We start from the raw sequence: 26,601 nt of genomic DNA, 5'->3' as shown, positions 1-26,601 counted from the left end.
CCAGTTTCCTTCTATTGCATGTAGCTCTCCAGTTTTCTCAGCACCACTGATTGAGGAGACTGTCTTTTAACCATTGTTTATTCCTGCCTCATTTGTTGCAGATTTATTAACCATGGAAACTTGGGTTTATTTTGGGGCTCTCTATCCTGTTATATTGATCTATGTGTCTATTTTTGTGCCAGTACCATACTGTTTTGAGTACTATAGCTTTGTGAGTACTATAGCTTTGTAGTTTATTTTGAAATTTGGAATTATGGATACCTCCAGCTTTGTTCTTTTTCAAGATTGCTTTGGACGTTGGGGGTCTTTTGTGGTTCTATAGAAATGTTAGGATTATTTGTTCTAGTTCTGTGAAAAATGCCATTGGAATATTGATAGGGATTGCATTTAATCTGTAGATTGCTTTGGATAGTAGGATGTTTTAATAATACTAACTCTTAGAGTCGATGAGCATAGAATATCTTTCCATTTGTGTTATCTTCAAATTTCTTTCATTGATGTCTTATAGTTTTCAATATATAGGTCTCTTACCTCTTCGATTAAATTTATTCCTAGGTATTTGATATATATATATATTTTTTTGGTGCAGTAGTAAATGGGATTGTTTTCTTAATTTCTCTTTCTGCTCCTCCGATATGGAAATGCAGTAGATTACTGTACATTGATTTTGTGTTCTGCAACTTGACTGAATTCATTTATTTCCAGTAGTTTTTTGGTGGAGTCTTTTTAGGGTTTTCCATATATAATATCATGTCTGGAAATATTGACAGTTTTACTTCTTCCTTCCAATCTGGATGCCTTTTTTTTTTTCTTGTTCGATTGCAGCAACTAGTATTTCCATTACTATTTTAAATAAAAGTAGTGAGAGTAGAATACTGCAATAATGTTTGTTTTTCCAAGACTATATGTGGGTCTTAGATATAGATTTTAAATGGGGGAAGTTTATTTGATGCTTAAATAATTCAACATTTGAGGTTCTGTTTTACTCATGATCTGTATATCACAGCTTGATACAACAATTATTAGTGTCTGGTGTCCTGATATCTGTGAGCCCACAGACTGCTACCTAAAGGATAACCTAACTTTAAACAGCGGCGGTTGATGTGGCAGGACAAGCACAGATTGGAGCCAGTCTGCAGGCCATCGGTGTCCCCAGACTGTGGATAATATACCCATAGCTCCCTAGAATTGTGAGGACTGGACGAGACCTTGTGTACAAAGTACTCCACACAGTGGCCTGGTGCATAGTAGGCCCTCTCCCCCCATCTGTTAATGGGAAGAGGCTTAGAACACAGATGTCCTGATGTTGTTACAGTTTCTTTCTCCTTGAATAATAGTATCACTTTACCAACTCTCTGTTTTTTTTAGTTTTGTCCTAATTGAAGTGTTTGATTTCATAATGGATTTAGTTATTTATCAAGTAAATCATTGGATTTGTTCCCACCAGTGATACCAAGAAGAAGCAGGGAATGAGGAAAAGGAACAACCGTGAAGTGGAAGACGTGGGACCTACAAGTCGTAACAGAAAGAAGGCCAAGTGGGAGACCTTAGAGCCTTTGGATACAGGCCTGTCTTTGGCAGAGGATGAAGAGCTGGTGTTACATCTGCTCAAAAGTCAAAGCTAGATACTCTGTGCTCTTCTCCTTGAAACCTCTGGTCATGATTATGTGGACAAGAAGTTGGAAAAACAAGTGGCTTTGGAACACTTAGGTGACATGAGTCCCACGCCCAAAGGACCTTTCCTTCTGACCGGAGCGATTCTATCTCTAAGCTTCTTTACAGGACATGCTTGCACTATCCCAGAGCAAACTCAGAGTGCAGGTGGATTATAAAATTTCTTGATCCCATTTTCCAGCATGTGTTCTGTTAGATTTTACCCATGAGTTCCTACATCTTATCATTGGAGACGCTTCCTTTGTTTTACTGGCAACTTCTGGAGACCTTGTTTCATTGTTAGAAATTCCTATCTTGCTTACCACACAGATATCTCCATGTACTGTAAAACAAAATTGCTCACGGTTTTGATGTATTTAATATCTCTAAAGAGACAGAGGATGGTGGACCAGCCCTGAGAAAAGAGTATTTTTGAATTGCAACGATCAATAATAAACATATTTCCTATAAAATATTAATGTTTTCATTGTGTTCAATAATATGAGAGCACTCTTGGGGGAAGGTTCCTGAGAGTAAAATGCTTGGCCAATTCCTGACAGTGAGTTTTTCACATTCTGAAATTAGCCTTCCTAAAGATACCGTTTAACTTATAGATTTCATAGCCATTTTTGAAATCTATAGAAGTCCTGAATCTGAAGACTGTGATCCAAAACCAGTCCCTTAGTGACCATCCAGCAGGCTGTAGGTCTTCTATAAGAGCCTTGTTCAGCTCGCACCACAGAGCCCCACCCAGAGCTAGCTCCTCATAATGAGTAAGAAGCAGATCAAGCCAGAGCCTGTTTTTGGTTACAAATAACTGTCAGATTTTTTGTGGGGAAAGAAATCTGGGCCTTGGCCTGCTGGTTTTACCATAGATTTATCATACTCCTACTATTCTCTCCCTTGGCTCCTTCCCACTCCATGTGCAAACACAAGTAATTTTCAGTAACTGGTCCAAATCACTCATAAATCCAAGGACGGGAATGTCCCACCTGGATATCCCAAAAACATTTCCAACTCAGCCGGAGTCCATATTGTCTCTGAAAAGTTTCTCCTACTTGTGCAATTGGTATCCCTCGTGGGCGACACCGGGAAACTCAACGACTCTCAGCCTCTCCCTTGACCACCCTTCACTGTGCTGGTTCTGTTGATTCTTCTTCATATGACTCTTCTACGTGGTTTGTTCCCTCATCTTCCCAGCTTCTGTCTTCAGTCAGAGTTCAGATTCTCCTCCTGACGTGCTCAGATCACACCAGTGACCTCCTAGCTGGTCATGGTACTCCAGCCTCCTGTTTCTCATTTCTCTAGCCGAGCCTTCCACGGTGGCCAGAATTATCTGCATAGCACTGAGCTGAGCGTGTTTCTTCCTGTTTCTTACTTCTGCTGTGGTGCTTATCATGCACTGCTCCAGACATTGTTTATAAGCCTGTCGCCCCTGTTACATCACAAGTTTCTAGACCGTGCTTATCCATCCTGTGTACCCCCCAGAGCCAAATACAGCACCTGCCCCATAATGGATTCTCAGTAAATGCTTACGGAATTAATGAATAAACAGGAATAGTCTGAGAAAGTTTGTTAAAAGGTATGTTGTAGTACATTGCATTGTCACCTCTGGTAGGAAGGATATAGAGTGATGAAATTAGAACTGGATAAAATGGCTGTTATGGGGAAGAATGACTATAGATGGGAAAGGAATTTAGGGTATAACAACGTGGGAAGATGTTGAAGATTCTGGTACAGGATCTCTTGGCCTTGACTATTTCCAAAGGACAGAAGGATCTAAGAGTATGTAAACTGAAGGTTTACCATTGAATTCACTCCATGCAGTTTTGGATTTTGTTTCTTCTGACCCAAATGAGGAATTAGGGCAGTTTTATTACTCCGTATTTGTAAACATTGAATAAATATATTGCCCGGCCTTTAGTTCATAAACTAGTTTGAGTTGTATTCTGTCCCTGGAACTGAATGGATCCTGACTAATATATACATTGTAGGGGATTTTAGTTTGCTGGTTGTGAAAACTAATTAAGATATCAGAACGGTATTGGTAGAAAACTCAAGTAAACAACGCATGATAGATTTTGTTCAGTGTTCTTGTATGGTGTTATTTTTCAGCAAATATTCACTGCACCCCCCACCCCTTAGGAAAAGCGTCATTTTCCCCTTACGCTCCTGTTGGGCCTGGCCCTGTGACTTAGTGTTAGCCCACGTGGGATGTGGTGGAAGCGGCCCTGTGCCTGTTAGAAGCAGAGACTTGAAGGTGCATTGGTGTGGCCATCAGCCCTCTACCTTGGGACCAGCGTGGACCAGAGAGATGATACTGCTTCATTCTGGGTGCAAGGCGATTACAGGACATGTCACACAGACCTGTAGCCACCATGTTCCCTCTAAATCTTGGGGAGCAAGAAACCCAGTGAAACTTGGGGGTTTTTCACAGAAAAAAAGAAACCCAGAACCAATGAGCAAGAACACTCATCCATTCAATAGATGTTAATAAATTCAGCAACTACCATATGCCAGCCTCTGTACTTGTGAGAAATACAAACCATAGAGTGGAGGGGGAGAAAAGCAAGTTCATCATTTTCGTGCATTATGAAAAGAGGTCGAAAAAGGAAGATGACTTTTTGTGTGTGAGTGTTGTTGCAGTGCAGGAAGTGGGGAGGACATAGGTGGTGACATGGCCTAGGACCCAGAGACTCATTTCTTGCCTGATGCTTCACTGAGGCCAAGAGGCCATTTGTCAGACCCACTCGTGTAAGATGATCCCTCAAATTGCATGAGTCTCTTAGAGCACGTACACCCAGCAGCAGAATCCTTTGGAGGACTGCCATCTCATAAGCTTAACATGGCATTTTAGATTTGTTTGGAGCTATAAAAAATGGGTAAGTTTAATTAAATGTAATTAATTTTGTTATACAACATTTGAAATACCCTGAACATGAAAAGTCATCTCCATGCCTGTCGGAGTCTGCCAGGGGATGCAGATGTTCCCGGGAGGTGTGGGGAGGAAGCAGGGATGGGAGGTGGTGAGGCAGGCAGAGGGGAAGGAGCCTGCAACCAATATTTGGAAACCTTGTTTCTTGTCCTTTAAGACCATTTTAACCAGAAATGTGATCACGGTGTGATTTTTCTTCGCCGCCCCTGCTGACCAGACAGCCCAGGGCAGACATGCTTTATATAACACCCCTTGCCTGCTGAATCACGAGTTGGCAGCCAACCCAAAGGCTAGCCATGAGCCCGCGAGAGAGGCTGGTACAAAAAGCTCTGTCTGAACAGGGACAAGTTGGGCAAATAATGTTCTTACTCTCAGAAACTGAAATTTAGGTAGTGAACAGGATAAGGTTAGGAGACAGACCAGGGAGCATGATAGGCAGAAAGTGAGCTCAGATTAGGAGTTAGGCAGGCACAGCTATGAGTGAACGAGAACTCTGGCAAAAATATAAAGAGTACATGGTGAGGGAGCCAGTTGGTCGTGGAACGTGAGGCAAGTCCACGGGAAGTGGAGAGTCTGGGCCAGAGCAGTGAAGACCTGCAGACCCCTCTTGCTGAGGTCTGAGATCCACAGACCCTCTGAGGCTTGTCTCGTGAGGCTTTACTTCCTCCTCGGTCCTATTAGATTCTCACTTCCTGAGGTGGAAGACTCCATTGCGTCAGCCAGTCTGAGTGTCCCCGGGGGTCTCTGTACCCAGCAGAGCTTCAGTGAGCTCTCGGGCGCTCGCATGCCCTGCTGCTTGGACTGCAGTGTGCATGGCGGTGGAAGAGCTGATCCCGATCCGCGGCTCCGAGACGGGCCCGAGAGTCTGCCTTCCTTACGGGCTCCGGGTGACGGTGTGTCGCTGGCCCTCGGTCACGCCGCAGTAGCCAGGCACTAGGGGAACTCGGAGAGTTATTAAGATCATTATTCACAGATAGGGTTCCGTCGGAGTCCCAGCAGGCACCAGATGTGCACGCAAATTAGCGTCGTTCGAAGGGGATTTAAGGAGCGGATTACTCACACCGGCCAGGGCAGGGTGTGAGGAAATCATACCTGAGGCTGGCCACCCACATGTGTCCCCACTGCTCACCCCGAAGGCATGAGCGCAGAGGCGGGAAGGAGAGCCAGCCGGAGCTGACCGCGGGGAACCGGCCCAGGGGACAGATCCCGGGACCTCGCTGTTGCCTCTCGAGCCAAGAGAGCAAGCCGCCCGTAGAGGTGACCGTGTGCGTCACCCGGGACACGGAGCGAGGCGAGGAGCGCAGGCCCCGCGGGAGAGACTGGTGCGGGGCCGCGGGGCGCTCACGGATGGGAGCTCTGGGCGTTAACGGGCGACGCCGTCCCTCCCGCGCTACCGCGTGCCGGGCGCGGCTCCAGGGACTCGGCGCCCCCCGAGGCTGGCCCGCGGTGGGGACGAGGGTGGCCAGGCCGCGAGCGCGGGAGGGAGCGCAGGCGGGGACCGCCTGGGGAGGCCCGCGCGGCCTCGGGGGGCCTGACGGCTGAAGGGCAGGGCCGCTTCCCGAGCGCGCGAGCAGCCCCTCGGCGGCGGGGGGGTGAGGACCGTCCGTCCTGCGGTCTGCACCTGCTGGAAGGAGCGCTGCGTGCGGCCATCCTGGCTTCACTGTCTCTGCGGCTCTCACCTCGTCCTCTCAGGTCCCCGAAGCTTCTCCTCCTCCTCCATCTTGGCCAATGACCTTACTTCGATTTTACTGAGAAAGTAGAAACAGTCCCGAGACCGTCCCCACCCACCCGCCTGGCGGGCCCGTGCCTCCCTCCCGCCGCTGGGGAGGGGCTGTCCGCGCTCCGCCTGGGCCACCCCCGCGTGAGCTGGGCCGCTCGCCTGCCTCCCCACGGGTGTCTCTGCTGCACGTGGGTCCCTCTCCTCAGTATCCTCACTCTTCCCTCCCGCCTGGGCTCTTCCCATCCGCCAGTAGACGTGCTGGGGGTGGGGGGTCTCCCACCTTCAACCAGAACCGTCCCTTCCCAGCCACAGCGCCATTTCTCCCTTTCTCTCTTTGGTATATGGAACTCCTTGAAAAAGTCGTGTCTGCTCCCTGTCTGTCCTTCCCTCCTTCCCAGTCCTTCATGCTTCGAGGTACAATTGGTACCGAATCCACTGCGCGTGTAAAGCACACGGTTTGAGAAATACTGACCTGTGCACATACCCGTACGTGTGCATAGCGGATAACGACCATATACCCACAGGCCCTAAAAGTTTCCTCGTGTTGCCCTCCCCTCCCCGTTTCCCAGCCAGCCACTGATACTTTGAGTCACCGTGGATTGGTTTGCATTTGTTAGAATCGAATATAAATAGAGTCGTACAGTATGCACTCATTTTTGTCTGGCTCCTGGAACTCAGCACCATCTTGCGATGCATCCATGTTGCAATGCATAGTATTGATGAGGAGTAATCCATTGTGTGGATCATACTGCAGTTTATCCCTTCACCATTAACCAACAGGCAGAAAACGTCCACTCTTGGCAATTACAGATAAAACCACCAGGAAGTTTACAAGTCTGTGCGTGTGGTCCCGTGTTTTCATGTCTCTTGGGTGAACGGCTGTCTCAGGTGGTAGTTGTATATTTAACTTTTTAAGAAACTCACCAGGTGGTCTTTCAAACGGGCTGTATCATTTTACATTGTCGCCAGTGGTGTGTGAGAGTCCCAGCTTCCGCACACCCTCACCAACACTTGACACGATCAGTCCTTTTAATTTTAGCCCTTTTAGTGGGTACGTAGTGGTATCTCATTGTGACTTTAATCCGCATCTCCCTCATGGCTAACCACATGGAGCATCTTTTCATATGCTTGTTCGGCATCCATATGTCTTCTTTGGTGAAATGTGTCTTCAAATATTTTGCCCTTTTTTTTAATTTGGTTGTTTGTTTTCTTTTTGAAATTTATAAATTTATCTGATGTTCTGGACACAAGTCCTTTATCAGATACGTGATTTGCAAATATTTGCTCCCCCCTTGGCTTGTCTTTTCGTTCTCTTGTTTCCTGATTGTCTTTTGAAGAGCAGAGCTTTTAATTTTGATGATGTTTATTTTTTCTTTTGTTGATCATGGGGTTGATGTCATATCCAAGAAGTCTTTGTTTATCTCAAGGTCACAAAGATTCTCTCCTATGTTTTCCTCTAAAAGTTTTATAGTTTTAGGCTTTCCACTCAGATTCATGCTGCATTTTGAATTAATCCTTGTCTGTGGTGCAAGATGTAGATCGAACTTCCTTTTTGGGCATGTGGATATCCAGTTGATCCAACATCATTTGTCAAAAAGACTGTTTTTTCCTCCGCTGAATTGCCTTTGCACTTTGTCATGCCAGAAAGTAAGAAAATGCTCAAAAAGAAAAAGCTCACAATGCAGTGGTATGCCAAAGGGGCATATGGGAGCCAACTGAAAGCTCTCTCAATAGCCAGAGTGGAGAGAGATTGAGGAACAAAATAAATGAAATAGGACTGAATTATAACCCAATATATATATATATAACGATCCATAAGTCCATGCTGATCTAAATAAATGACTAAATAAGTGTGGGAGAAGAGACAAATCTCCCATGTAGAAGAATCCCAAATAACTTACGTAGATACTCTGCCCTCAAGGAGGTGGGCTATGTATAGTGACTTTCTTCCGAAGAGGATGGTATGAAAAGAAAGGGGAAAACAAAGGGAGTAACTTCACAGCGAAAACCTGACAAACACCACCTCAGCCAGGTGGCCAAGTCCTTAGCAACAGCGGCCCGCGACGGTTGACAGTGTGCACTCTGGATACCATGGTGTGGGGATGGCACGCTGCCTCCGTGGTCTTCCTCCCCTAAATGCATAACCTCAATCTGATCATGAGAAGAGACGTCAGACAGATCCAGGTTGAGACGCGTTCTACAACACAGCTGACCAGTGCTTCTCAAAACTCTCAAGGTCATCGAAAAAGAGAAGTCTGAGAAATGCTTACAGCAGGAGCTTAAGTAGGAGACATGCCAACGAAATATAGTGTGGTGTCCTGGATGGGACCCTGGAACAGAAATACGACATTAGGTAACGACTAAGGAAATCTGAATAAAGAATGGAGTTTAGTAAATAATAATTTATCAGTATTGGTTCATTAATTGTGAGAAATGTCCCATAATCATGTTAAGATATTAAAAACAGGGGAACTGGGAGCAGAGCCTATGGGAGCTCTGTACTAGCCTCACAATTACTCCGTGAGTCTTTTAATGATGAAAAAGTTTTAAATGAAAAGCTTATTTTAAAAATGACACATAGCAGATGCAGCATATTTTATATAATCTAATCCCTTATGATTGAACGTTTAAGTAGTTTCTAAATTTTTGCTTTTAAACACATTTATGATGAGCGTCCTTACAATTAAATCTTTGCACACATCTGTTACTATTCCCTTCAGAATAAGTTTGTAGAAGTGAAGTTGAGGGATAACAGGTATGCATATTATAATTGTAGTAAGGATTTTGATACAATGTACCTAATGCACTTTCAACGGAAGAATGTGAACTCCAAATAATGAGGGATGACCAGTTTTGGAAAGAACTGTGATATTTTTCCTGTCCAAGCCAGTCACATCAAAATACCATGAAATGGTCCCGTCAGCTCCCTGAGAAAGTCACCTGCCGTTGTCTGAATTCGCGAGGCCTGCGTTCAGAGGCGCACCTTGCACTGGGTGTCTGCAATCCATACAACAGATTCTTGAGCCTGTGCAGACACAGGTCTCTGTCAGAAGACATCACTTCCTCGTGCTGAGCTGGACCAACCCAGTATAAAAAAAAATACAGCTCTCCAGATATCCAGAGGAGGTGACAGAGCCCTCCTGGATTTCATCAGTCAGTGAATCTAAGACCAATATCACAGATGAGTGGTTCTCAAAGTGTGACCACCAGCATCAGCATTACCTGGAAATGTGTTAGAAATGCAAATTCTTAAGGCCCCAACCTAGATGTACTGAATTGGAAACTCTCGGGTGGGGACCCAGAAATATGTGGGTTTTGTGTTTTTGGTGTCTTTTTTTTTTTTTTTGAGAAGAATATGCTCCTAAAAATGTGAATAGCTTTAGAGGTGCTTGGGTGGGTCAGTCAGTTGGGCATCCGACTCTTGATTTTGGCTCAGGTCATGATCTCAGGGTCGTGAGGTCGAGCCCCACCCACATCAGGCTCCAGGACGAGCAAGGGGTCTGCTTAAGATTCTCTCTCTCCCTCGCCCTCTGCCCCACCCCCACTCACACACGCATTCTCTCTCTCAAAAAAATTATATATATTAAATTTAAGTAGCTTTATAAGATGTAATTCACAGGCCATACAATCCACCCATTTAAAATACAAAATTCATCGGTTTTTAGTTATTCACATATGTGTGCAATCATCACCACAATCAATTTTAAAATATTTTCATTATTACCAAAAGAAAGCCTGTACCCTTCAGCTGTCACCTCCTATTTTCCCCCAGCCCTATGCAACCACTAATCTACTTTCTGTCTTTATGGATTTGCCTGTCCTATAAACCAAATAATACAATATGTAGCCTCTTCTGTCTTTTTTTTTTTCCACTTAGCACAATTTTTTCGAGGTTCACCCATGTTGTAGTGTGTCAGGGCTGCATTGCTCATGGCCGTGTGGTGCTCCGTTATATGGCGAAACCACATGTTTACCTGTCCGTGAGTCAGTGGCCATTTGGGTTATTTCCACCTTTGGGCGACAGTGGCCCGTGCTGTTGTGGACGTTCCTGGACAGATGTGTGTCCACGGGCTCTTCTGCTGACGCCCATGCACACCGCAGTTTGAGACGCGGCCGTGTAGACGAGGCGGAGAGCCCGTGGGAGAGCGTTCTTTTCCGTAAGTGGACAGGACCATCTGTCCGTTAGGCCAGAAGTCAAAGTAGAAAGGCAAGAGCCGAGGCAGCGGGCACTACGTGGGCACAGTGGAAGTGCTCTCTTTGGGACCACAAGGCCACCCCTCACTAACTGGCCAGCACCCACCGTGCTGTGAGCGCCACCTGGGCTCCTCTTCGGAGGGAACGCCTTCCTGGCACCGCGGGTCCCCCCGTTCCTGGGTTTTAGGAAGCGTTCCTCTCTGTGCTCTCCGCTGACCTCCACGCTCAGGGACGGCCAAGCGTCTCTATCCTACAGATCAGGTCCTCGAGGCACAGCGAGAATAAGTGTCCCGCCTGAAGTCACAGGTGGGACGTGACGGGGGGGGTCCGCCTCGGTCTCGGTGGCCCCGACGTCACTCCCACAGACCTCACGCCGCGATCACCGGAGGGGCTTTTGCAGCCTCCACACCCAGAGACGCGATTGAATTGGGCTGAGAGGAGACCCCAGCCTTGGTACTTTTTAAAGGCCTCCTGGGAGATCCGCCCCCCCCCATGACTTCCTTCTTTTTTCTCTTTCCTACTCTTCCTTTTTGAAATAATTTCAGACATACACAAAAGATGCAGAGTAGCGAAAGTAGTCCTGTATGTCCTGCCCTGTAGCGTTCCCAGATGTCCCCGTCTCACTCACCTAAACACAACGTAACCGTCCACGTCAGACCGTTCACTCATCTACGGACCTTGTTCCAATCGCATCGATTGCAATTCTGGGGCATTTCAGACGCTCCAGCTCCTCAGGGTCCTTGCATCTTTCCCGGGTGATCTTAACGTGCATGCGGGGTGAGCACTGCTGGGGTGGACAATGGAGCCCACAGTTAGTGCTCGATACGCGGACCTAGCGTCCCCCCACCCATTCTCCAACATGGAAGAGCCACGTCCAAAAATCTGGGAGATGGCCAGGCTCTTGTTATGCTGCTGATGGGACGAATCAGTTGAAGACTCCTGACTATTTTTTATGAAGTGTCAGTTGTTACATCTGCCAGGGGGAGAAATGAGGCTAGTTATATTCACAGCAAGGTTACCAGCACCCCGGTGGCCACGGGAAATGGTGCATCGGGGAAGGAAGAGGTAAGGGGCTTCCACATATTAACTTGCGATTCAGAGGTCGAGAGCGCTGCTTAACAGAATGACTTTCTCCGGATGTAAATGTCTTGAATGCAATTTAGATTTTAATTAGAGATGTGTTGCACCTTCAGGTAGCAGTATTTACAGAGGGAGGCCAAAGACGCCACACTGAAAACCTTACAGCTCTCACGGATGGTTTATTAAATTAAAGAGCATCTCGCAACCTCTAGTCTCGACCCTGCCGTTGCCAAGATGACTCACTGAAGCATCGGCCTGTCAGTTATCTTGAGTGATTGGCTGGGCGCTCCGGCTCGGTGCGTCGCCCCACAACCCGCTAAGCTGGGTAATTCATAAGGGTCTTTATTTTTATTTTCTCCTCCAGTCAAACTACCTTTATCCAAGTAGAATTTTCATCCTCGTCTATTTATTATCTCCTGAGTAAAAACACACCTGTGTTTCTGCTTGTGTGCAAATTAGCCTGGCCCCGGAGGCCCCAGGGCTCACGGAAACCCATCCACGAATAAGGAAAAATGTTATTAAATTGGAAACCGCGTCCCCGTCACCAGCGCTGGATTCCTCTAGGCCACAGATGTTCACTGTCAGCAAATACTTCCTCTGTGAGGCACCCGCTTGGAAGCACTTGAACCTAATCGCGTTACACGTGTGCTTATAGCAGAACCCGTGTGCACAGATAGGTCGGCGGCCCTCGGCGACTCGGAGGAGACCGCCGGCCGTCCTGTCACACAGCCCTCGGGGCTGATGGCCTGCAGGTCCCAGCACAGCACGCTCAGGAGACGCTGCTCCCTCTGCCAGCCACGCCCTTTGCCCCCACCCGTGCACACGCCTTCTTCTCCTGACTCACCACCGCCGCCTCCTCTCAGAAGCTTTCCTTGATTTCCTCCCCAACCTGAGTCCCAAGTCTTCTCCGTGTCTGCACGACATCCAGGCTTTTACGTGCCGTAGTGTCACTGTTGATGTGTCTGATTTCCCCGTGTCCTGGCCCCCGCCCAGCGCCGGCCACACAGCACGCGCCTCAGACGGGCTTGTGCGAGTGGGGGAATGACGGCCCGGCTGCTCACCCGGCCGAGCGGGCGCCGAGCGCTGCGCTAAGCCATGGCGTCCACTGTCTCCTTTAATGCGGACGGCAGTTCCGGGAGGAGGGGATTCTTTCACAGATGGGGAACCTGGCTGAGACGCTAGGGGACTTGCTTCCACATCACCCAGAGTCAGGATCTGAACCCGGCGTGACTAATGGCGAAGCTGGGCCTCTCGGCCCCCGCCCTGCACAGCCTCAGCTGAACGCGGGCAGGGCTGGCCCAGCGGCCGCCGGCCCGCCTGGAGAACGGACGGTCGTGCAGCGCACTGAGCTGCGGGACTCCGGGCCCGTTCGCTGTGCGAGGCCTGCAGGTTGCAGAGGCAGTGGCCGGCCCGGCCCTGGGAAGGCGGCGCGCCCTGCTTGCTGCCGGCACCCACCGTCCCCGCTTTGCGCTGCTGCTGGGAGGATGGCCTGGGAGGGCCGCAGCTGCCGCACAGCCGCCCGGCCCCGAGAGCTGCCCGCGGCTCAGCCTCAGGCGCGGTGTGCGGAGGCTCGCGGCCCCCGGTCTGGCTGCTTGAGGAGGACCGCGAGCCACGCTTTCCCACCGGCCTCTTGAGCTTTGCAGACGGTTCGTGCTCTCCGGCTCAGCCCCGACCTTGCCCAGGGAGGGGAGAGCCACCCGTCCAGCCCAGGAGGCGGCAAGTCGATCCGGGGCGAGGAGGACGGGGTTCCGTGCCTCCCCAGGGGCGAGCGCCCCCGCGGGCATGTCGTGTGGGGACCGAAGCCCCAGCGTCCCTCAAGTTTTGCCCCCCGCTCTTCAGGCGAGTCATGCTCTGATCCGAGCTCCTCTCAGGCACACGGCCCCCAGGGTTCTGGAACCGCAGGGAACGGAGGGACCCCTTTGTGTCTGGGGTCGCCTGCCCTTGCTTCCGGGCTTTTCAGATGAAGAGGTCACTCATCGTGGAAAGAGGACGGACACTTTCAGGGTCTCAAAGACTCAAGATGGGAATCCCTACTGGGGAAGGCTCTTGTTGCCGTACAATACTGCTCTGTCTCGACCTCCTCTTCCCTCCTACGCCTGACAGCCAGGACGCGCGTGCGGGGCTCGGGTGCAGCGGGGGCCGTCCGGGTCATCCTTACGGCCAGGACGCGTGTGCGGGGCTCGGGTGCAGCGGGGGCCGTCCGGGTCATCCCGACAGCCAGGACGCGTGTGCGGGGCTCGGGTGCAGCGGGGGCCGTCCGGGTCATCCCGACAGCCAGGACGCGCGTGCGGGGCTCGGGTGCAGCAGGGGCCGTCCGGGTCATCCCGACAGCCGGAACGCGCGTGCGGGGCTCGGGTGCAGCGGGGGCCGCCCGGGTCATCCCGACGGCCGGAACGCGCGTGCGGGGCTCGGGTGCAGCGGGGGCCGCCCGGGTCATCCCGACGGCCGGGACGCGTGTGCGGGGCTCGGGTGCAGCGGGGGCCGTCCGGGTCATCCTTACGGCCAGGACGCGTGTGCGGGGCTCGGGTGCAGCAGGGGCCGTCCGGGTCATCCCGACAGCCAGGACGCGCGTGCGGGGCTCGGGTGCAGCAGGGGCCGCCCGGGTCATCCCGACAGCCGGAACGCGCGTGCGGGGCTCGGGTGCAGCGGGGGCCGTCCGGGTCATCCCGACGGCCAGGACGTGTGCGGGGCTCGGGTGCAGCAGGGGCCGTCCGGGTTATCCTTACGGCCGGAACGCGCGTGCGGGGCTCGGGTGCAGCAGGGGCCGTCCGGGTCATCCTGAAAGCCAGAACGTGTGTGCGGGGCTCGGGTGCAGCAGGGGCCGTCCGGGTTATTCCCGGTTCCTTTCCTGGCCTCTCTGGGATGATACCAATCCATATATGGGGGTCTCCCGGCATCCTGAGCGTGATCCTCACAGAACCTTCTAGGTAAACACCCCTGCCCCCTCCCCCGTGTGGAAGGCTTGGCCTCGCGGGCACCTCTGCCCCCCCTGCTCCGCGGCCGCAGCTGCCCAGGGCAGTGCGCAGCCCGCCTCTTCCCAGCCGCCGCGCCCCCGCTGCATGAAGCCCTTTCCGCCGCGACGGAGGCGGCTCTGAAGGCCCGCCGGAGGGACGCCCCCGCCGGAGATCCACCACGAGGCTCGTGTCTGGGGGCGACCCAGGGGCGCGCGACGCACAGACAGGGGGGCGCCTGCGGTGGGCAGGCCGACAAGTGAGGCGCGGCGGGGTCGGGGCACCTGTTTGTTAGGTGAGGAGATCCAACAAAGGGCTGGCCCACCAGGGGATGCTCCGTGTGTGTTTGGACAGACTCGGGGGCTTCAGGGCTTCGTCGGAGGCAGACGGCCGCGAAGGCCGCGCGGGTGAGCCGCTGAGCCGCTGAAGACCTTGCTTCTGCCCTGCCATTAAATCTTTGCAGGGACCTGAGAAGAGACCCCCAAGGAGTTCTTGTTTGGGTGGGATTTTCTTCTCTGTGTTGGAGAAGGTTATTGAGTTCTCAAAAAAAAAAAAAAAAAAGGAAATGAGCCCTGTTCCGAGAGGCTCAGGAAGCTGCCTTTAAAAAAATAACAGAAGTGATGGTTTTCTCCTGCCGTTCTGTCTCAGGGACAGCCGGCTGCATTCATGGGATTGCTGCCTGGGCACCGGGAGGAGAGGCTCAGCACCTGTCTGAGAAGGTGTTATGACCTCAAGTGCTCTTAGGGCCATTTGGGGCTGAGTATTTGGTTCACACACACAGTTCGGGGCACTATAGCAGTAATTAGGAAACCGACCTGCCTTAAATTCTTTTTACTGTTTCTCAAGGACAAGTTGGCAACATCCATCACGAGCTGTGAATCATGTGCTTCTTTTACCCACAGGCTCCATTTTCATCAATTCATGCCAAGGAAATAATAGAGGATCGGGAAGGGTCTTCATTTCAGCCTTGTTTATAATAACAACAAACAACATAAATTCCTGACGAGCGAGAGTAGATGAGCAAGAGAAGCTGGTGCATTCGCCACAGGCCTGGCTCCGATTCTGCTCCCGTGGACGAAGGGCGGGGTGGGTTTGGGGGGACCGCCAGCCACGCACCACTGGTGGCCAAAGAGCCGAGCGCAGTCCCGAGGAACAGACAAAGAGGAGGTGCAGACAATGGACAGCATGCCACCGCGGGTCCCCTTCACCCGGGCTTCCTGTCGATGTATTAGCTGACTGTTCTCGGTGCCTAGGTGCACGGGTGCAGGTGGGCCAAGGACTTCCGTTCACCATTCCCCACGTGCCAGCGTCAGTCCTTTCTCTCCTGCTCGGGAAATGGTATTAGATTTCGGGTTCATCTGATGGCATTATGAAAGGGCCTGCGCGGGCTCTCGTCACAGCCCTCCCAACTCATCTTCCCTCCAGAGCCACAGAGACCTTCTAAAACCAGTAGAAGCCCCTCCGTCACCTGCTTACAGCCCTCCAGAAGCTTTCCAGTATTCTCAGGTTAAGGTTTAAAACCTGTGCCTTGATTCATAATGTCCTCTGCAGTGTGGCCTCTGCCAACTTCAGCGGCTCCATCGCTTTGCCGTTCTTCGGCCACACAGGTTGTATCAGCTCTTGAGTAAGAGGTCCGTTCTCTCCCATCTCAGGACCTTTGCACATGCTGTTCTCCCCATCCAGAGCACTCTTCTTGTTTTTCTCCGGGGCAACTCCCTCATCCTTCAAGATCTTTGAGTAAATGCCACTTCCTCACGGGGACTTGCCTGTCTCCCCATGTGTGCTGTCCACGTCCATTCCCCTGGCACTTTTGGAGCCCCTATAAAACACGTCGCTACTTGTGTGGTAATGTCTTCCCCCCTGGACAATAGCCTGAGGACAGGGTCTGAATCTATCTGTCTTGTTAGACTCTGTGTCAGATGGGTGAATCAACAGAGCATTTGGATTCTTCGGGCGTGGCGTCATCGTTTCAAATGAAGGGCGTTAGCCCCGGGTGGGAGTTATGTTGGGGAGGGGCTGCCAGCCTAAGGAGCAAGGCTTTCCTTGAGGAATGTTAAAAGGTAAGCAAAGTATTCACTGACCTTGAGGGGGAAACATGAATTTTAGATGTTGAAGAAGCTGAAACAGGTAGAAATCAGATATTTCAGAAGGTGTAAAAAATAAATAGTCTGACCTTGCCTTCAGAGCATCCCTGGCCTCTGGGATATATTTGTATACAGCTGTCACTTCCTATTTATATATTAGCCTGGAGGGGCTGCGGGTAGGCAGGTGGACTGAAGGTGAGTCTATGTGGGGTGAGAGAGGGGAGGGGAAGAATGCAGAGAAGCCTCTCCTCTTCCATATCTCCGACATCCATTTACAAATAGTTTCTGGAGACTTACCAGTGTGTCTGGCACTGTGCTGGGCACTTTGGGGGATTGGAGGGGCAGGTGCCACAGAGACAGAGGACTGAAAGCTCGAGGTTGGTGGAAACACAGGAAAGACAATAGTCCGCATAAGCCAGGTAGAAGATGTCACTGGAGGTGGTGAATTTCAGCCAAGCCTTAAGGACAAGTTGGAATTTTCCTCTAGAAAAAGAAGGGAAAGAGCATTCCAGAAAAGGGAATAACAGGAGTTTGGACAAAAAATCCCGGAGCATTGGAGCCATAGTGAGGAAGTCGAGCAGGACACGCATCAGGAACCCAGGCTGGAAAGTGGTGATAACCGTAATAGCAGCCGACGTGTAGCAGACACGTCTTGTGTGCCAGACCCCCGCTTAAGTGCTTGAGCCGAATTATCTCAGCTTGTACGTGGCAGAGCCCGGTGTTCAGCCAAAGCAGTCTAACTCCAGAGCCACCCTTGTAAGCACGGGGCTGGCTAGTCCACACCGTCAAGGAAACCAAACACCGTGCTGAGCTCCCGGGAGGGGACGAGGGTTGGGGAAAGATTTTACCATTTGGAAAACGGCCCATTCAGACCGTGCTTTAGAAGGAGCTGCGTGCAAACCAGATGTGCTGGACGTCACGGGAGGCAGAAAACGTGGGAGGCTACCCCACCCCCAGTAAAGGAAGGGCGTCCTTAACAAGCAAAACTCACAAGTGAGCCAACGACGTGCAAGAGCTGTTGCCACGGACGGAAGGCGAGTGAGTTCTAGAGCTTCGAGACAGTGGGGCCGGCTGAACAGAATGCATCCGTTGTAACTCAGGAGAAGGGACAGCTCGGGATTTCCTTTGCCTCTTTGTTGTGGAATCACCCCGTGTTTGCTACCAAATATACTGCTTTGTGTCCCCCCCCAAATTTGTGCTCATCCTGAACCTCACAGCGGGACCTTCTTTGGAAACAGGGTCTGACAGATGTCATTAGTTCAGATGAGGTCATTCTGGAGTGAAGTGGGCCCATGAGCAAGAGCGATGCAAACACACGAGCAGAGACACGCGCACACGGGGTGGGGGTGGGCCTCGTGGAGACCGAGGCAGATTGCGATGACTCGGCTCCCAGCCGAGGAACGCCGGGTATTGCCGGCCGCCGCCAGAAGCTGGAGGAGGCAAGGCAGGAGCCCCCCCAGAGCCTTCAGAGGGAGGGCGGGCCTACCTGCTAACACCTTGATTTTGGACTTCCAGCTCCCGGAACTGTGAGAGAGTACCTTTCTATTATTTTAAGCCACCCCGTTTGTGCCGGTTTGTTCTGGCAGCCCTGGGAAGCCAGGACACCAAGGGAGCTGAGATCTATCCGTGCCCCAGTTGGGTGGTCACGGAGCCGCAGCGGGCTGTCCGGGTGAACCAGCTGCAGACCTCGTGTTCAGGGCACGGACTCTGGATCTCAGTCGCCCTGCACCTCGCACTGCTGGGTGACCTCGCCCAAGCCGCGCAGATGCCGTGTGCCTTGGGTTTCTTTCCTGGAGAGCAGTTACTACGAGGCCCTACTTCCTAGGGTTGCTTTGAGGACGGCGTGAGCTGATGTACGTTAGCATTTAGATAGACAGCTGGTTGCTGTTACCTGTCGTTGCCGAGGGCATCGTTCACTTTGCAGCGGGGAACAAGATGCCATGACCTTGGGCGCTCATCCCCCTCGCTCTGAGCCCGTGTGCCCTGCCTGTGTGCCCGGCATCCCCCACGTTCCAGACCCACGCCGCCCTGTGCATGGTCTTGTGAGGCAGGCTGCGGGGCCGGTGCACAACTGAGCACGAGGCTGATGACACACTCGTGTGCATCTAAGACTCAGGTCTGTATGTGCCAGGGTGGGGCTCTTCTACCCGAGAGCCATCTGTGATTTGGATGGTGCGGTGCCCCAAGGGCCTGCACACCGAGCCTGCTGCCAGGTTGTTTGCTCCAGAAGAGCTGGTGTCCGTCGCCAAGTAGTACAGAGAGGCCGCAGCTGTTGGATCCCAGGAATCACACCTCCTGGTCTCACAAGGCCTATTTCAAATGCAAGGGTCTGGGAAGAGCTCCAAGAGCATTATTTGGAGCCTCTCTTTCCCAGACCCAGCCTATCCCACTGGTCGCAGGGTAGCATACCAATTCTGAGTTTTGCGCTGGCAGCAGAAAAGACTTGAGAAGAAATTTAAGTGTTCTCTGGGGTTCTCACCCTATTAGCCTGCCCTGGTTTCTTAGGACTCCTGGCTTCTCTAAATCCAGGCTCTCCTAGGGCTGGGGAGGCAGTCATCCCGCCTACTGTCCAGGGTTCTGACTTATAGAATATAAACACAAAGAACTGAGCCAAGCAGGGGTCTGCATGTCACCTTTATTTCCCAAAGTAAGGGCTCACCAGTAAACGAGGTAGGCTTGATGTCAAAATGGGGCTTTTGGCCCCTTCCCCCACCTCAAAATCAGATCTGCCCAGTGTGGTGGAGAAACATGGTCGCAAATGCTTTGACCCTCCTGCCATTTCCAGGAGGATCGATGGTCCCTATTCTGGGATCTGGGTGGACTCTGAGTGCTTTGGTCAAGATGGTACGGGCAGAAGTGACTCTCTGCCAGGCGCCCAGCTATTCTTCTTCTGGCCTTTTGGAGCATTCACCCTTAGAGCCTTGGGTGGCCTGTGAGATATTCAGCCACCTTGCTGGAGACACCATGTCGCAAGGCCCTGAGACTCCTTGAAGAGGAGGGAGCACCAGCTAAGCCCCACCATCCAGTCATCCCCGTGGCGGTGCCAGGCAGGGCGGGTAAAGCTGGGAGCCCTGACCCGGCCCAGCCACCAGCTGCGTATGACAGGGTACATCCAGGCGGTGCCGTGTGGGGCAGAAGAATTACCCAAATTCCCAGTCTACAACATCATGATAGAGCATAGCCGTTGTCCTTGGGCACCAAGCTCTGGAGTAGAAATTGAAATGTGTTCCTCGGAAATAGATAAATGGGACCTTCCCCGAGTCCCAGGTGGAGGAGAAGCTGGGACGCGGAGAACAGAGGTTGGGTGTGGCAGAACAGGCAGGTGCTCCCCGGCTGTGCCGAACAAAATGAGGCTAGTGGCCCAAGGACAGCCCAAGGACAGCCCAGGGGTCCCCAGAGCAAGAGGGGAGCAGTGAGCCTGTGGCTCTTACTGTGTGTGGACCTGCCCCTGTCAACGGGCCCGGCGGGTGTCAGCGTCTCAGCAGGTCACGAATCAGATAAACCCTTCCCTGGAGGACTTTTTGAGAGAATGGGAAGTGTCCACAGGAGTTCCTTCTTTGTGGAAAAAACTGAGGGTAGAGGAGTAAATATCATGTGCTAACTGGAAAAACAAACAAACAAACCAAAATCCAGAACCAGGTTATGTGGTTTGACTTTGCAAGGCAAAGACGTTCTTGGAAGTGGCAAGATGGAATCTGGCAAACTATGGGATTTTCCCTCCCTGGTTCGTCTTTATCTGGAGCTGACCGGGCCCCATTGTGTGCTCTCTCGGCACTTTTTATTTCTCCCTTGGAGCTCTTTTCGCCATTACGATTAATGATTCATAGGGTTATCTGTCTGACGTCTGTGCTTCCCTACCCTACAGCCCCGTGTGGGAGGGGGTTTTTCTTGCAGAATCTCTGGGGTCTAGCACAATGCCTTGCTTGTCATAGATGCCCAGGAAGTACCCACTGAATGGGTAAGGGAATAAGCAACGCGTCCCCAACCTCCCCCTATAGAGCCCTGAGCTCGCCTACTCTTCAAGTCTCATCCGGAGCCGGCGCCTCAGCTCTCCTGTCCCCACCGCCTCCACATGGAGGCCTCTCAGGGGGGCTCACGCTCCTGGCCTCGTCCTGCGACCCGCTTGCAGGGCGTTCGCTTCTCTCTGGTTGCATTGGTGGATGTGCATCAGCATGAGGAGGAGAAAGCTCCAAGCGCCAGGACGCACCACCTTGTATGGCCAAGTGCCTGTGTGACCCTAAGCAAGTCACGTAACAGTTTGAACCCAGGCTTCTGGAAATCAGCATCATCTCTGCCCTGCCAACCTTGCATAGTGGCTGTGGGAATCCAATCTGAAAATACGGCTAAGACATCTTGTAGAGCGCCCCTTCAACCGTTAGTCGTGGGCGTACATTCACGGGATTGTACATTCACGGGATGTGGCTCAAGATTTTAAAAAAAGAAACAACTTTATTGAAATATAATTCACTTTAATTTTTTTTAAGAGAGGGAGGGGGGACGGAGACGGAGGGAGAGAGAGAGAGAGAATCCTAAACAGGCTCTACCCCCAGCACAGAGCCTGGTGTTGGCTCAGTCCCATGACCCTGAGATCATGATCTGAGCCAAAATCAAGAGTCAGACGCTTAACCAACTGAGCCACCCAGGCGCCCCTAATTCACCGTTTTAAAGTTTACAACAAACTGATTTTTAGTATGTTCACAGAGTTGGGTAACCACCACCACGATCAATTTTTAAACACTTTCATCTCCCCAAAAAGAAACCTCATACCTGTTAGCATTACTGCTGTACCCCTCTGACCTCCCCAGCCCTAGGCAACCACTCACCTCCTTTCTGTCTCTGTAACTTTGCCTGTTCGCACATTTCCTATAAATGGAATTATACACTCTGTGGCCTTTTGTGTCTGGCTTCTTTCAGCACAATGTTTTCAGGGTTTGGCCATGTTGTACCTCATTCCTTCTTATTACCAAATAATGTTCCATTGCACGGATCTGCCATGTTTTGTTTATCCATTTGTCAGTTGATGGGCATTCGGATTGTTTTTCCTTCTTGGCTATTATGAATAACTGCTATGAGCATTCATCTAGAAGCTATGGTGTGCATAGATGTTTTCATTTCTCTTGACGACATACCTAGGAGCGGATCTGCTGGGTCATAATGTAACTCTACGTTTAACATCACGGCTAAGGGATGTAGTGCTTTGGGAACCCAAAAGTGAGGCCCGGCCGAACGGCAGGTGCGGTGCATGGACGTGCGTGGGCGCACAGGTCCATCACGGACAGGAGTGGTGCTCCTGGGGTCGAAGCCACTTGGGAATGCCATTTCATATTCAAAGTGATTCTCGGTCAGTCAATTCCTTGTAACCCTGAAGTTGCTGCCTATCTGCTCTGCGGTCTGAATATGATTGTCCCTGTGGGGTGATGGTCCTCAAAATAGTTCCTCCATCAACTCACTTTGACAAAAGCAAACCATTCCAGGAGAATCCATTGTAAAGAGTATTATAAATGTTATTATTTGTTGTCACCCCTGTGTTATGCACCTTATCGATGCGTACAATTTATAATGAGTGTAGGGACCAGGCCAGATTTCGGAAGGAGCAGCATCACTGGCTTGTCTCAGCAGCTGAACTAGGAGCTTCGGCAGAGAGTGGGGGCACAGAGGGAAGGGAAGCTTTTACGTTCCAGGATAAAGCTAAGTAATTTCCAGTTATAGACCGCCATCCTTCCAGATTTCAGTCCCTGACACTTCCTTATAGGCGTGCTTCTTCTGGGCTTGCATTTCCCCCCAATAACTCCAAACCCCTTCTACCCCTTGAGGGGGCTGCATTTAATCATCTGCTCAAGTCACCCTGACCTGAGCCGAGGATAAGAAAGGCTGGGCTTTCAATCCTGGAGCCCCATGCCCTGTATCCTGCAAAGTGTCCACGACAAACACATCAGAATGGCCCCAGTGGGCTTCTCTGTGGGCAAAATTGGCCCTTTGGGGGAAGCGTAATCTCTGGACAGACATAGAAAGATACTGAGGTTTCCATGCTTTGACTGCGCAGCACAGATGCCCGGAGGCAAGGACCTGCGCGTCCGCAGAGCAGGGGCCTCCTGACTGAAGGCAGGTTTGTTTCCAGTTGATGACAGCCTCTGATAATGCTCTTAGCATTTTCCTCCTGAGCCACGTCCGTAGGGCTGCATAATCTGGTAGCTTTTTTTTTTTTTTTTTTTTTTAAGGGTCGGGGGACTCAGACCTTAGTTTACCTGTTTATTTTTCCTTTAAACAAGCGTGCTCTCGGGAGAACTCAGTGCGGTGCTATTTCTCCGCCAGCCCAAGCGGAGCCTCTGGCTCTTGGGAGGAGTTCTTTTTTTTAAAGATTTTATTTATTTATTTGAGACAGAGAGAATGAGAGAGAGTGAGGGGGGGGAGGGTCAGAGGGAGAAGCAGACTCTCTGCCGAGCAGGGAGCCCGATGTGGGACTCGATCCTGGGACTCCAGGATCATGACCTGAGCCGAAGGCAGTCGCTTAACCAACTGTGCCACCCAGGCGCCCTTGGAGGAGTTCTGTTCCTCTGTGTCCCGCCGGCTGCCTCCCGGAGGCTCCTGTCACTCAGCCGATGTCCTAACTCAGAGGGAGCTCTGTGGCCTTTAGACTGCAAGTCCCATGGGACCACAGTGTTGGGGAGAGTTGGGCTGGTGACAAAAAGCCTCATGTTTGCTCTCTGATCCCAGGCTGGACGGTGAATGCCCACATGGCCTCCAGCTTCCCAGAGCTTTTACAACATTGCCCGAGATCATCATCCTCAGGAAGAATAAAGTCAGTTGCTCCTGGGCCTGGGCCTGCCGCCCGAGGCTGGGACTGCTTCCTGTCCCCTCCCCTAGGCTCCTGCACGCCACAGGTGGGCCTGTATGTGGAAATGTCAGATCTGCAGAGAAAGAAGTCTCTCAGTGACAATTTTGAGAGAGAAAACCCTGTTGCTAAAATGTATAAAGATTTTTGCAGAACCTGTAAGATTCACCCAATGATTTGTACCATAAAAAAAATTGGCATATTGATCCCTTTGTCAGGGAAATGAATTGATCAGGTGCTCACATCATGCCCCTGGATCGATTTTATTACCCCTGATGAACTGAGAGCGTTTTTGATTGGAGAGCGTGTTAATACCTTAATTGATATATTCCCTGATTTTGTTATAAGCCCCGGGATTGCTTCTGAGGGTAGCAATTTATTTTTTTATTGGCAAGAGCTTCAAAGCAGAATGTGTGTGTTATTTCCCAAAAGGGATTCGACTTGAGACACGCGTGAGATCGACAGGAAAACACCTCGAACTTCGGATCCAAAAGAGACTTGACCAGTGTTGGTCCTATGCAGTTCCCATGGGAATGAGCGTTTCCACACACAGAAGGGAAAAGGCCCAGCAAGTACGAGGGGCTCGTAAGGCATAACTCTGACTGGCTTATTGTAGTTGAGCTGGAGTGAGTCAGACCCTGGCCCGGTTTCCCATGCATAGGAGCTGCCCAGCCTTCTACCCGCCACTGAATCACTACTTTGTCGACATAGTTTGCCTTCCCCGTGTCATCGGGGAGACTTGGAGCTTTCTAGGATGCTGGGAACTAGGGCGGACCCATGTCCCCTGGAGGCCGGTCTCCAAACAGTGCTGACACTGCCCCCCCCATGCCCCATGAGGGGCACGTGAGGCTGGCTTACCTTAACCCCACTCCCGGCCCTCCATGGCCGATGCCATTCCAGCCTTGCCCAAATATTTGCAGGCGCGCACCTATCCCAAACAAACCATTGCCCACAGAGTTAAATTGTTGGTAGCGCTTAGCATTCTGTGCTGCTAGCTTCCCTCACACGCTTTCAGATTTTTAAGGGCAACCAGCAGCTGGCACGTTTGGGAGGTTGCCCAGAGCCCCGAAGCGGAGCGAGTGTGTGTGTGTGGAACCTACGGTCTCTTCCAGCCCGCCCCACATCCCCTCCTCACCTAGCACCTGGTGTGATTATTCCGTGCTAAAAATAGTGTTATCACAGCTCTTCTGCAGGGGGGAAGCTTTGTGGAAAGAGATCGTCTTTGTCTTTCCCGTCCCTTGCCGAGTCCTTGGGGGCCGCTGGATGCGTGCTGCTTGATTGTGTGTGTGCACGGTGGCCTGGGGAGGTGGGAGCCACCGTCCACTTGCGTCCACGGCCAGAGGCAGGGCCAGGGCAGGCTTCCCTGCCCTCCTACTCTCATCATCTCGATCTGCAGCATCCAAAACAGCCGTGGCACATGGGTAAAACAGTGATCTTAGAAAACTGCTGAATTTTGCTCTTTTACTGCCATCCCTGGGATAGTATTTGGAAAAAAGGAGAACAGGGAATATTAGATGGACCTCCTGGAGAATAAGCTCCTACATATTTATTCATATCCTACTCTGAACAAAATAAGAAAGGTTCCCCAGTCATGCAGTCCTGGAACAACCTATTAATGAGATCCTCTGGTGACATCAAGGAGTCAGAGTAATAACATAAAAGTTATGATAACGTAATAAACAGCATACTTTAACAACTTTTTAGCATAGATAGGATCTTCTCTTATTTCTTCTGGGATAACTCTCGTAGGAAAGTAGCTGGAGCTGTTATGTAAATGTCCCCAACTAACCCAGTAGCCCCAGTCTGGCAGGAGTGGGTGAGCAGGAGGTGTTGGCTAAGGAAGTGAGGTAGGGGTGGTTGGATTTTGCAGGAAGCAAAAACGTGGGCCCTAAAAGAACAACCCTACCCAGATACTCCCTGCAAGGACGTCTGCGTTAGGGATATGTGGAAGCCAGCAGTGTGGATTCACTGGAGACGTTCTGCCCCAGCCCATTGTCACGTCTCCCAGATGTGCTACTGGGGGCTTCCTGACATCCCTGTGCTGAAGAGGATGTCTGTCCGCATGTCACGCCACGTCAGGGCCCAGCAGGCATCCCCCATATGGCTCAGGGTGGCTACATTGTTAACAAATCCTACCCCCCCACCCACCAAATGGATGAACACTGTGCTGGTTTATTTCTCACTCCCTTCCACGTGCTCATCCAGGGACCTCACCTGATGGCTGACTCTCCAAGAGCGGGTGTCTTAGCCTGGCTTCTCCCATTAGAACACAGAGTCCGAGGGGCGCCTGGGGAGCTCAGTCGGTAAGGGTCCAACTCTTGGTTTCGGCTCAGGTCATGATCTCAGGGTCATGGGATCAAGCCCACATCGTGCTCCACGCTGAGTGAGGAGCCTGCTTAAGATTCTCTCTCTCCCTCCCTCTGCCCCACCCCCCTCTAAAAAGAAAAAGCAAGCAGAGTCTGAGACAAGAGTGTGCTGCAGGGGCTTTATTTGGAGATTAATTCTGAGATCCAGGGGACTGTGAGCAGGTTGCAGGGAGCCTGAAACAGACACGGGTGAAGCCAGGGTGAGGGTAGATTATCAAGCTGGTCCCCGCTGTGGGAAACTGAGGCACCCTCTTGCTAGGACATTCTGGGAAGCTATCTCTTAGTGTTCGAGGGCTGACATGACAAAGTGACACAAACGGGTAGCTTGAACAACAGAAACGTAGTGTCTTGCGGTCCTGGGGGCTGGACGTCTGAGATCAGGCTGGTTGGCTCCTTCCGAGGGCTGTGAGTGAATCTGTTTCAGCCCACCTCCCAGCTCTTACGGGTTTGCTGGCAATGTTTGGAGTCCTTGGCTTGTAGAAGCATCACCGGTCTCTGCCTACACGTTCACATGATGTTCTCTCTGCGTGTCTGTCTCTGTGTCCAAGTTCCCCCGTTCTATAAGGACGCCCGCCCGTCACACTGGATTAGGGCCCACCCTAATGACCTCATCCACACACAATCATTTACAGAGACCCTAGTTCCAAATAAGGTCACATTCACAGGTACTGGGGGTAGGACTTCAACATCTTTTTGGAGCACATAATTCGACCCAAAACAAGCCACACAGAGTCTACCTCAGAATCGTCTGCCCCAGGGCCTGAAGACAGAAGCGTGGGCTCCTGA

The 26,601-nt window shown here is 51.4% G+C and overlaps 1 protein-coding gene across 1 annotated transcript in view; it reads left to right on the top strand.

The window, feature by feature from the left end:
• Nucleotides 1-2,128, top strand: part of DDX10 (DEAD-box helicase 10) — a 261,518-nt gene extending 259,390 nt beyond the window's left edge. The window contains exon 18 of the mRNA XM_036076368.2: nucleotides 1,448-2,128. Coding sequence (XP_035932261.2) covers nucleotides 1,448-1,625 — 178 coding nt within the window. The 3' untranslated portion in view covers nucleotides 1,626-2,128. The remainder of the gene's footprint in view (nucleotides 1-1,447) is intronic.
• The last annotated feature ends 24,473 nt before the right edge of the window (nucleotides 2,129-26,601 follow it).

Source organism: Halichoerus grypus, chromosome 11, assembly GCF_964656455.1.
Source record: "Halichoerus grypus chromosome 11, mHalGry1.hap1.1, whole genome shotgun sequence".
NCBI classification, from domain to species: domain Eukaryota; kingdom Metazoa; phylum Chordata; class Mammalia; order Carnivora; family Phocidae; genus Halichoerus; species Halichoerus grypus.
The sequence above is the reverse complement of the archived record's forward strand: the minus strand, read 5'-3'. Positions and strand labels throughout refer to the sequence as shown.